Consider the following 14,217-nt stretch of genomic DNA (forward strand, 5'->3'; position numbering starts at 1 on the left):
ACCCAAAAGGGTTGTCACTTCTACTTTGTCTCACAGTGATCATAAAATTCCCTAAGAATTCTGAATTAACATTTATAACATTCATACTTAAGATGAATCATATCCACTTTGAAGGAATAAACAAAAGATATTACTTTAAAAAATACTACTTGCTTACTGCATATGGGTTTTGAAGTATAATTGTTTTCTCAACTATGTTCCAATCTGCATTAGCAAGATCTCTGTCAAATTTGAGTGCAGAGGCTACGGATTTGGTTAGTTCTTGAAAGTGTTGAAATGTATAATACAGTGATTTATACTTTGTTGACGTGACATCACGAAGACCTTTGATAAAAAGAACACATTTTATAAATAGTGGATATCATTTTGATAGTATATACAGAATATATGCACATATACACACATAAATGTGTAGGAGATACATGTGTAGGAGGTATAGATATACATATATGTACACAGAAATATATGCACTTATATTTATTTCCTATGTATATGTAAGATCATATATATATTTGATATATATTTATTTATCTCCAGATATATATATTGACCTTTGAACAATATGGGATTCAGGGACATCAACCCTCCATGCAGTTGAAAATCTGCATATAACTTTGCAGTTTTCCCTCGATATATGTGGTTCTGCATCCTCAGATTCAATAAACTGAGGTTCTGGTTGTACTGAAGTACATATGAAAAAAATTCACATCCACTTATAAGTGGACTGACATAGTTTAAATTCATTTTTATCAAGGATCAGTGGTAATATATACTATATATACAGACCTCATTGAGGTTTGAAGGACTCTTACTATCAAACACGGATTTCCTTTTTTTGAGACATAGAAGTTTCTTCGAAAAGCAATAATATTCCATGAGCAAATGTTCACTTTTCTCAGTACAAGTAAACAGATGCTCTACAATAAGAATTTTAGGTTTATTTAGCTACTAAGTAGAACATCTGAAGGGCTTCCCTGGTGTCTCAGTGATAAAGAATCTGCTTGCCATGCAGAAGACGTGGGTTCGACCCCTGGGCTGGGGAGATCCCCTGGAGAAGGAAATGGTGACCCACTCCACTATTCTTGCCTGGGAAATCCCATGGACAGAATCTGATACTCTGCAAAATGTTACCTCTTTAATCTGTTCTTCTCATTTTACTATGTTAAGGCCCAGAAAAGAAAAAAAGTAAATGGTAAAAAGGATATGGTTGCAAACATGAGAATGAAAATTCAATATTACCCATAAAGATGAAATTTAAGATTGGTTAAGAAAATGCCACATGAATGAAACAGAAAGGGTGATAGAGCAGTGAAGAGTAAAGTGGATTAAAAGCATTAGAGGAATTTATTTTTAGTTTGTTAACTGCCATTACTGAGTTGTGTGATCTTAGACAAGAAATTTTAACTCTTTAGATTTCAATTTTTGGATTGTTAAAAAGTAGGAGATTGAAACAGTCATACTGCATAAAGCTGTTGCCTCCTAAAACAGGTATTTCTGCTTCTACTCTCTTCATAGGCCCCAGTCAGCTATCCAGAGTTGTCTTTTTAAAACCTTATTCATAAAATTACACTTACTTGCTTAAAACCAACCAAGAAATCCATTTACCTCTTAGAATAAAATCTTAAAATTCAAGGTCTTTCACGATCTAGCTCTTTCCCTACCTGTCCCACCTGGACTTCCTCCACTGTTGACATAGTTCTCGAAGGTTCCAGAACCTTACCTTCTTTCTGTGAACACACTTGGTTTCTAACTTCCTCAGGAATCTACCACATGTTGTATTTCTACTTTCTTTGTATGTGGTGTGAGTACTTTCATGCACAAATGACACTCTGATATTACCTTATTTGACTTGCTTACAGTCTGTCTCTCCTCTCTCCAATTTAGCTTCAACAATTTAGACTTGTCTGTCTTCATAATGCATCACTATCAGTTAGAATAGTGCCTGGCATGTAAGAGGCTCTTAATAAAAAGTTTGTGGAATAATTAAATAGACATTGTATTATTTCACTTAAACTGGGCTAATGTAAATAAGTAATCTTATTTATAAGATTATTGCTTATTGGCCTAATGAACTTATCGGCTTTAATGATTCATGTGACTTTATATTGAGATCCAATTTCCTTTTCAATTAGACACCTTTGATTTGTATTTATATGGCTTCCTTCTTCATTATTAGCAATTCTTTAGTATATTTGGAATGTTTTTCTTTTTACTCAAGAATTAGCAGGGCTTACCAAGTTTAGTAACTGCCATTGGCAAAATAAATCTATTGACAATCAAGCTAATCAAGGATACTGACACTCCATGAAATAATATCTGGAATAGAAAAACAAACCAAAGTAAGTTTCATCATAATTTCATATAATATACTCTATATTTACCAGTGTGAATTAAACTAAGTTGTACTGTGTCAATATTTGGGAAATATAATGACTTGCTTTGACAAGTATTTATATACTTATAAAGACATTAGGAAAAAAATTTTGTTCTTAATTTCGATTTCTGAACTTCTTGCATCTTGGGAATATCCCTGTACTTTATCAATTCTCATCCACCACATACACTTCCATGTACATAGCCACACAGTTCTCTGTTCAACATTACCAGCACATCTGTGTTAAATAATTCTCTCCACCTAGAAGAAACAATACAAGGCCTTGGTATGTTTGTTCTACCACATACTTTGCCTTTCTGGTATCCCTTCATTACCAGAAAAAAAGTGAAAGTGAAGTTGCTCAGTCATGTCTGGCTCTTTGCAACCCCATGGACCATACAGTCCATGGAATTCTCCAGGCCAGAATGCCGGAGTTGACAACCTTTCCCTTCTCCAGGTGGGTCTTCCCATCCAGGGATCGAACCCAGGTCTCCCACATTGCAGGCGGATTCTTTACCATCATTACCAGAAGGGAGGAGCAACTGATGCCTTTGGTGTCACTTTTTTTTTTTTCTCCTCTTATATCTCAAGCTAGTCTCCACAGACAGATGCAGAAACACTTCTCAGTCTGATATTACATATTTCCATTGATTTATGGAAATCTAACTTCCAGAATTTATTTTAAACTCTTAGCCAGTCCTCTATTCTTTGGCTACAGATGGAAGTTAGAGACAGAATGTGAAACACACCAGAGGCTTTCATGGCTGCACACTAGGATTACTTGAGAAATTTTAAATATTGGTGCACAGGACGCTCTCACTGAATATTCTGATTTAATTCCTCAAGGGGGCCACCCCAACAATGGTCATTAGGAAAACCAAGGTATAATCTACACAGAAGGAAATGTACTTGTGTATCTGATAAGTTTTACAGTGCATACACCCGTATTACCCTCAATCCTTTCACGATGTATATATTCTCATATCCTCTAAATTTCCCCAGGGCTGCTCCAATCAATCCTCACCAGACAAGAGACAACCACTGTTTCTATTTTTATAGATGGGATACGACAATTCTAAAATCTTCATTTAAGCTGAATATTATGTTTCTCATTGTAGTTTTAATTTGCATTTCCCTAGAGTAATGATGTTGAGCATTTTAATATACTTAGTGGTATATACATTTCCTTTTGAAATATTTGTTCAACTCTTTTACCTGTTTTTAAAATTGGGTTGCTTTTTTGTTACAAAATTGTAGAAATTTTGAAAATTATATTCTGGATAGAAGTATGTTGTCATATAGATGGACAACAGACACTCAATATTGCCAGTTATTAGAGAAATGCAAATTGAAACTACAGTGATATATCACCTCACACCAGTCAGAATGCTGCTGCTGCTAAGTCACTTCAGTCGTGTCCAACTCTGTGTGACCCCATAGACAGCAGCCCACCAGGCTCCCCCATCCCTGGGATTCTCCAGGCAAGAACACTGGAGTGGGTTGCCATTTCCTTCCCCAATGCATGAAAGTGAAAAGTGAAAGTGAAGTCGCTCAGTTGTGTCCGACTCTTAGCGACCCCATGGACTGCAGCCTATCAGGCTCCTCCGCCCATGGGATTTTCCAGGCAAGAGTACTGGAGTGGGTTGCCATTGACTTCTCCTAAGTAGGTATTAGGAGTAAATTAAAAAAGAAACATTTGTTGAGTGCATACTCTGTATCAGGTACTATTTTAAATGATTTATAAGTCTTAATTCCCTTAACTTTCACAATAAACCTATTTTTTAGGAGTGTGATGAAGGAGTTTAAGGATATCTAAACTAGAATGAGGAATAGGAAAGTTTCCAGTTGTTTTTCCCCTCCCTGGTTTCCCCATCATAGCTAAATCAATCCCACAGTCCAAGTGGGGTTGAGCGATCTACTACAAAAGCATATTTGAGTACACAGAAACAGTTTTCATAAAATATTCAAATAGAAAAACTACATCTTTCTTTACTTGAGATTTCTCCCTTTCAGATCCATGAGAGTTTTCAAAGTAGGCAAGCAGAAGAGCCAAGTTTATATTAGGAGTCCCTTTCATTTCACTCCAGACCATTATGAATGCCCAGCGCCAGCTGAAACCATGACCAAGTCGAGACAAAAGAGGGCTCAGTAATAGAAAGACCAGAAGTCTAAAAGGCAAAACAGATTTTAAAAAGTTATTTTTGTCATAGAAATTTCTTTCCATCTTATTCTATACTATTCCAATCTATTCCCTGCGAAACGGCCAACTCTCAGAAGAATGAGCCATCTTTCACACACCTTTGGCATTGCACCAAAGGAAAGCAGAAGGGCATCCCATGCACAAACATGCCAAGGGAATGGGGTTATTCCTTTTCTTTCTTTCTGTTAACTAAGCAGTAGAATAATTCCATATCACCCTTAAGTGGTGCTTCTTCAGGTAGAAAAGAAAGTGCTAGACATTTTTATAGATCCACTCTACTCTGGATCCCAGAAACAAATAAAAACAAATTTAATAAATGGGAGAGAAAACAATGTTCCATCTTTTTCTTCGTAGATTTTAATCATACTGAATTTGCCCAGTTTTAGTTAATTCATTTCTATTTCTTTTTTCAGTCATAGATAAGTCTTATATTTTACACTAATTGTATCTGATAATTTGCGACTAATTTCCATTTACTTGGCACTGGCTGACTTAATGTTGTTATTTAGTCCCTAAGTCATGTTGGAGTCTTTTGCAGCCCCATGGACTATAGCCAGCTAGGCTCCTCTGTCCATGGAATTCTCCAGGCAAGAATACTGGAGTGGGTTGCCATTTCCTTCTCCAGGGCATCTTCCTGACCCAGGGATCAAGCCTACATCTCCTGCAATGACAGGCAGATTCTTTACCACTGAGCAACCAGGGAAGCCCAACTTGAAGTTGAGTCCCAACTAATTTTCCTAGAATGCTAACAATTTGGGTGATATAATTGTTATAGTGGTTTTCCTCTTCTATATTATCTCCTTTTCAGTTACATAAGCAGACTGCTTTCTGAAAGCCTTTTAACATTGGAAAAGGGGCCACAAAACTTATTTAGGCAAAAATGACATTTATAAGAAGGACTTCCTTATGATTTTCATTTTTATTTATTTATTTAGACATGAGATAATTTTATGTTTATATTTTATGAATCAAAGCTAGAAAAATGGTACCTTGATCTTCAACACTTTATCTTAGTGAAAAGTAACAACATAGCAGAATGCCAGAATCATAAGAACACTGAACAGAGCAGATAAATGATATGAAATAATAGTGAAGAATCATTTAAGAGGAAAGAAAGACTATTTTTCTTTTTTAATGTTTATTGGAGTATAGTTGATTTACAAGGCTGTATTAACTTTAGGTATACAGCAAAGTGAATCAGTAAATATCACTCTTTTTTTTTATTCTCTCCCATATAAGCCATTATAGAGTACTGAGTAGAGTTCCCTGTGCTATCCAGTAGGTCTTTATTAATTATCTATTTTCTATCTGGTGGTGGTGGTTTAGTTGCTAAGTCATGTCCCACTCTTGTGACCCCAGGACTATAGCCCACCAGACTCCTCTGTCCATGGAGTTTCCCAGGCAAGAATACTGGAGTTGGTTGTCATTTCTTTCTCCAGGGGATCTTCCCAACCCAGGAATCAAACCTGGGCCTTCTTCATTGCAGGCAGTGTGTATATGTCAATCCTGGTCTCCCAATTTGTCCCACTCTGATTTTTAAAAAACTATTTCCATCTATACTTTATTAATACAAATTATCTGTCATAAAATATTAAGCAAATAAAACAAGTTAACATTTTAATTTATAATAGGTGTCTAACTTCATGAAACCTCATAGAATAAAAAACAATATAAAATTCTGGAGGAAGTATGTGAAATATTAGTAGTGTTTGCCTCTAGGTAGTAAAGATTATGAGAGTTTTTTTTCTTTTTTTCAAAAGCTTTACAACATGCTTGCATTGTTTTGAAATGCAGTTAAAAATTGAAAACACTAAGTGTTAATTTGTTGATGATTCCTTGGAAAATTTGAGTGAATTCTTCATTCCAGAATGAAACATTTCTGTCATTTAAAGAATATCTTCAGGCTTAGTCAATGTCACATAAATAGAAAAATTCAAATGGCTTTCTTACCTGAACATAATAAGTGTTAAGTAGATATTTAATGAATAATATATATCAGAAAATGATATATATAAATATGTATGTGCAGGAATTAGAAGTCCAGTGAACGTAAACACCATAAGAAAAGCAACAAATGATAGACAATTCCAGAATCTGCATTTTTAGAAAAAAATTAAATATAGTTGACATAGTTAATTAAGCTAACATAGTCAATGCAAGGCTTATCTATGTGAGGCATTGAGCTAGGCGTTATGAAGAAAATAAAGATGAGTAAGACATTCACCAACACTCAAGGAGTTTGTAATTTAACTGGGAAGAAAGGAGCACTAACATAAGTAAACAAATACTTCTAAAGCAATTTTAACCAGTTTGCACTGAATATAAATTAGTGTCTCTTTTTGGGGTTGACTTTGAAAGACATGTTAAGTTGTAGCTATGCTATTTGACAAAACTCATTCAGGAGCTATTGTTCAAGTAGTTAGAAAATGCTATGGTTCAAGTAGCTAGCCCTTGTATCAGTAGGAAGAGCTAAAATTGTTTATTTTAAAAGGAAATACTTAACTCCTAGTCTGATTTACACAGTGATAGAATTAAGCCTTTGCCCAAAATCTAGCTAGCACTTAGAGAATGCAAATGAATCTTTTATTCACGTGAATGCCCTTTGTAGATTCTTTGTGGTTTCTGAGTTTGTGCTTATTCAAGTACTCTAGAGCCTAGGAAAACGGCATCATTCCCAAAACTCATGCTCTCAACAGTTGCAGGCAAAACAGTTTGAAAAAGCAGCACACTCAGACACCATTATTTATCATTTTGGGTGTTGGGATCATAGCTATTTAAAACTTACTTCTCGTTATCTCTTTGTATATTTCCTGTCTTTAATTTGACATTATATGTATGGCAAAATAAATTGAAAAGCTTAAAGGGGCACATGAATATTATTTCATGAGAGGAAATAGAGCTTGGTTTTACCCATATGCTGCCAGACTCTGTCCCTGAAAAACAAATACCTAGGTATTACCAGAGAAAATTTCATTATGAAACATTGAGGGGGAAAAAAACTCAGTCTCATTAATTAGCACAAAATGTAATCAAATCAATTAAGCAACAAATTTTGAGGAGTTATTAAGACTCTTTCATATGTAGTAGAAATTAATGGGAGAAATTGGATGGGAAGGAAACCAGATTCTCAAAGGAATCAGTGCCCATTATATTCACAGTATATATGAGCCGAATAACCAAGCTCCAAAACCATCTAATAGACCTGTGCATGTACATATATATGTGTGTACATGTGTGCAATCAGTCAGGCACGCAGTGAAAAAGCTTCTGAGTTTTTTTAAAAAGTCCCTTTTCTTTATTTGGTGATCATGAGTTGTCCTAACAAATCTAGATCTTTTATAGGAGCAAAGGGTTGCAACACTGTCTGTATTTAAGTATTATCTGGGAAGAGTTTTTTAAAATCAGACATCCCATGCTTCACCCTCATAGATTTTGATATTATGGATCTAAGCATATATGTCATTTTTATATCTTAATGTTGCATAGCCCCTAGCCTAGAGGACTGAGAAGACCTTATGGCCTGGACATTTTAGGAACATCAGTTTTCCAGGAATAGAAGATTATACAAGTTGACAAAGAAATATCTCTTATTTGGGGATTTCTTTCTAAAAAGGTGAAGTATGAATAGAAGCATGAAAGAAGTAAGGCAGCCACTTATGCTAATATGTAAAGAAGCACATTTCAAGAGCAGAAGCACAAGGACACAAGGTCAAACAGGGACCCTCTTTGGCATGTATGAGGGATAGCCTAGTGTGGTTAGAGCAGAGTGGGTGAGGGTGAGGGGGGCAGGAATGAATTGCCACAGTAACAAGGGGACAGATAGATCACCTGTTTGCCATGAAAACAACCTTGGTTTGTAGCCAAATGAGATGAGAAGTTATTAGATGATTTAAAACACGAGAAATGATCTGGATAAGGAGGGAGTGAGGTGGATGATGGTCAGAAAATAGCATAGAATCAATGCACTGACTTCTCAGTGTGACTATATAATTGTTAGAATTGGAGTCCTAGGGGGGTAAACTGAAAAGATGAAAGATGGGAGACAGTGTAGACCACTGTAGGTTTAGTAGGATTTACCATTATTATCTTAGATTTCTACTCTCATGGAGAGTAAGAGCTGGTACATATTATATTTTAAATATTTTAATTGTTGAAATTGAAATTATGAAGTGATTATTTGTATGAGCATCAAGTGGGTGGCTGAAGCAGAGTGGGAAATATGATCCCAGGAGGAGAAGAAGTCCTGGAATTGAAAGGTGAGGGAATAGAAGCATTAAGTGTGTGAGTATTGACTGACATCACTAAGAATGGTGACAGTGTGATGTTGGAATGTCACAGTGAGAGGGGGCCAAAATCATCACAAAATGGAGAGTGTGATTCAGGGTTCTAGAGATAACTGCAACCAAGAGGGTGGCAGGTGGTATAATCTGATGCCATGAGCTTCAAAATTGGCTGCTTCTGGGGAAGAAGGAAAATAGAATAGAAATGACTGAGGTACAGGAAGATCACCCACCTCAACTCTAGGCTTGTAGTACCAGGGATGCAGCTGAGAAAGACACTATAACCTTTAAGAAACACAAGGGAAATCATATCTTCAGGGGAGATCCAGGTTTCAGTTAAAGCAAGAATGAAGGGAGCCTTCGGAATTACTCCCCATAGATATAAATACATGCATAGCATGATTAATTCTTCTTACAATGGTGGCCCAACAAATGCTACCTAGCTGCTAATACAACTGGCTTCCATTATAATTGACATGAAATTTTAGTGACATGCTCTCAAAGCCTGTAATCTGTATTTTTAAGTTTCTGACTTCTGAACTCATTTCATCTTTCGCAATGTCCTCCCAAATGTCCTAAAAAATCACTGATTAAGTTCAGGGCCTCTGTTAACACACATGTTGCTATTGTGTCATTTAGGCCAAGTTCCCATCCCATATATTGAAACATTTCAGAAAGTATCTTTCTTCAAGACTAACACAGACTTCACTGACCCCTCAGGTAGGTGCCCTCGAGCAAGGCACCATTTGTACTTTTCTATTTTCTTTTTTAACACTGCCAATTGTATTTAAATGTCCTGGCTTACTTTTTTAATTGACTTTGCATGGCCTCTTCACTGTCCTTAGAATTTTGGTCTTTCATTCTAGAGGCATTGCCATACTGATCCATATTGGAGCCTGAGGCAAAAGGAACTATTAGTAATATTGATCTTTAAAAATTTTGTATTTTCACCATGGATTTTTTGCATTAATTTCAATTTCAAAATATTGCATTAAAATATTTATCTTGATTACTGAGTCTTTTGGCATCCTCTTAGATTTTGTGTCTGACATGAGGGCCTCACTTGCCTTATTTTAACCCTGGCCCTGTCTAGGGGATCAGACTGGACACTATTGGGTAATATGGTCAGGGATGTAAGGGAATTAGTAGTGAAATACAGTCAATGTGAACTCAAGGTAAGGTGACAAATTTTACCTGAAATTAGAGGTTTAGAGAACATAAGCAATAGAGTTTTTAAAAGGTGGGTTTTATTTTTACTTGGCTAGTTTCCAAGTCAGTATCTTATTTTGGCCATGTAGATGTAGTTACAATTATAATATTATAACTTCAATGTATGAAAACAAAGTAAAAGTATGCTAGTCACTTACTCGAGAATAAGTGCTTCAACTCCTGGTTTAAAACTTGTAGAATTTAAAAAAAGTCCCATAATGACAAGAGTAAATATTCCAGACATTTCAGTTAGCTCACCTATTTTTTTAAGGAAATAAATAAAAAGTATTAATTTAACATCAAGAGTGGTACCAATACTCCCAGAGACAAAAACATCCTGATATCTGACAGTAGGGACTTCATAGAGAGGGTATCCCACTTGGTTTCCACTGAATAATGTCACAAATTATCACCACCACGCACTGTCCTTCCTCCTCAGATTCACATTCAGCGTGCAGAAAAGTCTGTACTGGACAAGCTTACACTGCTGTGGCTTCTGATCATCGGCAACAATGTGGAACTCACAAATCTTTTCAGGTACCCCAGTGAGGCTAGAGCACCCTCCATAGGTCTGATTTTTCCAGAGCGGCTCTGGATCAATTAAGTGGAAGTAAGCTGATGAGCTCGCTATGGACTAGCCTACTTCACATACTTCTTATTGGGAGACAGCAGGAGATAGAAATGGTTTGCTTTTGTGGCAAGGCTAAGAGAGTAGAGCCAAGAGAAACCCAATACAGATCTGCTTCCCAGTTTAATTATGGTTTGGTGCACTTACTGTCTGAGATGGAAAAGTGTAAAAAACTGTGGAAACTCTTAAATATTGTCAACTTTCATGAATTAGAGGGGAAAACAGTTTTGGAAGTAGCTTATGAAAGTGACATATTATCATTGTGAAAAATTCAAATAATATAGTACAGTATAGATATCATATATTTTTAAGAAAAAGGTGGTAAGTTAAGTTGCTAAGTCCTGTTGACTCTTGCAACCCCATGGACTGCAGCCTGCCAGGCTCCTCTGTCCATGGGATTCTCCAGGCAAGAATACTGGAGTGGGTTGCCATTTCCTTCTCCAGGGGATCTTCCTGACCCAGAAATCCTTTCCAAGATTCTTCTCAACCCAGGAATTCTTCCCAGGATTCTTCCCGACCCAGGAATCAAACCAGGGTTTTATGCATTGCAGGCAGATTAGAAAGAGGGAACACCCATAACTCCACTGCCAAGAATTCAAGTAAAATTTTGAAGAAAATTTTTATTGAAATTTCTATTGAGGAGAGGACTATATTTGCCTAGAAGAAGTCATTTGATAAACTATTTGAGAGTACAGTATGAGACCCAAAAGGCAACTCCAAGCATTAAAGGCTGTTTGCTGAATTTCTATACAGGAGACAAGTGGTAAAAATTAAGCAGGAAATATAGAAAAGTGAGGAGATAATGGTAGCTGTCAGATCTCAGAATTGTGAACTGCACAATGTAATTTTCTCTGTGAGCTCCCCTTGTTCTCACCTTTACTAAAGTTCACCATGAAGCAGAAATTGTTATATATTTAGGAGGAGGCAGCAGAGATTATGAGGAAGAAAACTCCAGAAACTTTCAGAAATTTTGAGGAGGTATCTTTAGGTTGGGTTTTCCTCGTGGCTCAGTTGGTAAAGACTCTGCCTGTAATGTGGGAGACCTGAGTTTGATCCCTGGGTTGGGACGATCCCCTAGAGATGGGAATGGCTATCCATTCCAGTACTCTGGCCTGGAGAATTCAGTGGACTGTATAGTCCATGGGGTCGCAAAGAGTCGGACACAATTGAGAGTGTCTATTGGAAGCTTAGGATAACTGGATTAAGATTGTAGGAGTGGAGTACCCAGTAAACACACAGAAGCTCATATCCAGCATACATATACATAAAGTCACACATTAAGAAAATCTACAGAGGGATTATCCCTGGGGAAGGAAATGCCAACCCCCTCCAGTATTCTTGCCTGGGAAATCCCATGGACAGAAGAGCCTGGTGAGCCCCATTGCATGGGGTCCCAAAGAGTCAGACACGACTGAATGACGGAACACACACCCAAAGAGGGATTGTAGAGCAATACTGTTCTGGAACGGGCTAATTTTTTTTCTCTTAATGTTGAGCAGACATTGTTCTAGGTAACAGTTACAAATTAAAATTTTGTTTTAATATTAAAGAATATTGTAGATATGCCACTTTCCATAGGCTTCTCTGGTAGCTCAGCTGGTAAAGAATCTGCCTGCAGCAATGCAGGAGACACAGGTTTGAATTCCTGGGTGGGGCAAGTTCCCCTGGAGAAGGGATAGGTTAACCACTCCAGTGTTCTTGGGCTTCTCTGATGGCTCAGATGGTAAAGAATCCACTTGCAATGCAGGAGACCTGGGTTCTGTCCCTGAGTTGGGAAGATCCCTTGGAGGAGGGCATGGCAACCCACTCCAGTATTCTTGCCTGGAGAGTCCCCATGGACAGAGAAGCTTGATGGGCTATAGTCCATAGGGTTGCAAAGAGTCAGACACAACCAAGCAACTGAGCACAGCACATGTTTATCAAATGGATTCGTTTATTTGGTTTACTTTGTATTCCTCTGTTATAGCAGTTGTTTTTTAATTATTATAGGCTTATTAAATGTTTATTATCCACTTAGTAGGAAAAATCTTTCACTTAAATAGATTGTCATGCCATATGACATATGTCATAAACGTAGTCCCACAGTTTATGTTTCCAGATGAATTTTTAAAATTTTTATGTAAAATTTCACTTCCCTCCAAATTTCTATCATTATTTGATTCAGATTGTGATAACTTTTAAAAATATTCATTTATTTGACAGCCCAGAGTAAAAGTTTTTTTACATTAGATTTATACTTACTTATTATCTGCTTTCTAAAGTATTTATTGAGACATCTTGACTCTAAAAAATTTAAATTATCTTTTTGGAGATTGGGGTAGGGGATTATAAAATACAAACTAGTATGTATAAACTAAATAAGCAACAAGGAAGTCTATTGTACCACACAAGGAAATATAGCCATTATTTTGTAATAACTTTAAATGGATTATAATCTATAAAAATATTGAATCACTATATTGCATCCTTGAAAATAATAAAATATTGTAAATCAACTCTACTTCAATTTTAAAAATTAAATAAATAAAATTATTTCCTTGAGCATAACCCTTAATCTTCCTGTTTTAATGGTTAAAGATCAGATGAGAGTTTATTACAATGGTGTTGTTACAAGGAAATTTAGTTATTTCTGTGACATACAACATTTTAGGATAATTAGAATTATAATAGCATTGTATCAGGATGTATCAGATTTTTTGGAACTTCATGTAATTTCTAGAACAGTTATATTAATAACATTCACCCATATAGTATAATCTAAGAAGGTTTCTCATCATTTATTTTAACCCTTAATCTTGAGGCTATTCTTACTTGATGATGTTAAAAGAAATTATATTTGCTGAAATATATGCTTTGTAGGTTTAGGTATGTACAAGGTAGTGCATAGTGAATGCATTTGTACTGGCTGATCATTCTGTCACTATTTATTAAGTCATTAATGGATTCTGTAAACTCACTAGATTATAATTGGCTTAAATCCAGATTGGTTTGGAAACCTCAAATATCTATGTTATGCCTTTCCTTTCTCAGACATGAAAATAATGAATTCTATTGCTCTAGCATTTTTACAAAGAAGTTTTCCTTTGTCTCTACTGAAATTTTTACTTCTCAGAAAACTTGTGTAGTTTTCTGTTTGGATCCAAATTTTAAGTTTATTCCTTAATATTTTCCAACTTTTTTGTCAATGTAAAGAGACTCAATTTTCATTATGTTTTATACTAGTTGTGTGTGTGTGTGCTCAGTCACTTCAGTTATGTCCAAATCTTTCTGACCCTGTGAACTGTAGCCTGCCAGGCTCCTTTTTCATGGGATTCTCCAGGCAAGAATGCTGGCTTGGGTTGCCCTCTCCTTCTCCAGGGGATCTTCCTGACCCAGGGAGAGAACTGCATCTCCTGTATCTCCAGGATTGCAGGTGGATTCTTCACCTGTTGAGCCACCGGGAAGCCCTTGTAACTAATTACTGCTGGTTTGTAAGAATGTTATTTGATTTATAAATTTTTAAAATATTTATCTTTTATCAAACCAT

The 14,217-nt window shown here is 36.1% G+C and overlaps 1 protein-coding gene across 1 annotated transcript in view; it reads right to left on the minus strand.

Moving 5' to 3' along the window:
* SLC9C1 (solute carrier family 9 member C1) overlaps positions 1–14,217 on the minus strand; it is a 106,588-nt gene that overhangs the window by 60,425 nt on the left and 31,946 nt on the right. The window contains exons 8-12 of the mRNA XM_025283972.3: positions 10,222–10,321; positions 6,525–6,668; positions 4,368–4,542; positions 2,235–2,316; positions 158–324 (exon numbers count right to left, since the gene is read on the minus strand). Of these exons, the coding sequence (XP_025139757.2) occupies positions 158–324; positions 2,235–2,316; positions 4,368–4,542; positions 6,525–6,668; positions 10,222–10,321 (668 nt within the window). The remainder of the gene's footprint in view (positions 1–157; positions 325–2,234; positions 2,317–4,367; positions 4,543–6,524; positions 6,669–10,221; positions 10,322–14,217) is intronic.

Source organism: Bubalus bubalis, chromosome 1 (assembly GCF_019923935.1).
Source record: "Bubalus bubalis isolate 160015118507 breed Murrah chromosome 1, NDDB_SH_1, whole genome shotgun sequence".
Lineage (NCBI taxonomy): Eukaryota > Metazoa > Chordata > Mammalia > Artiodactyla > Bovidae > Bubalus > Bubalus bubalis.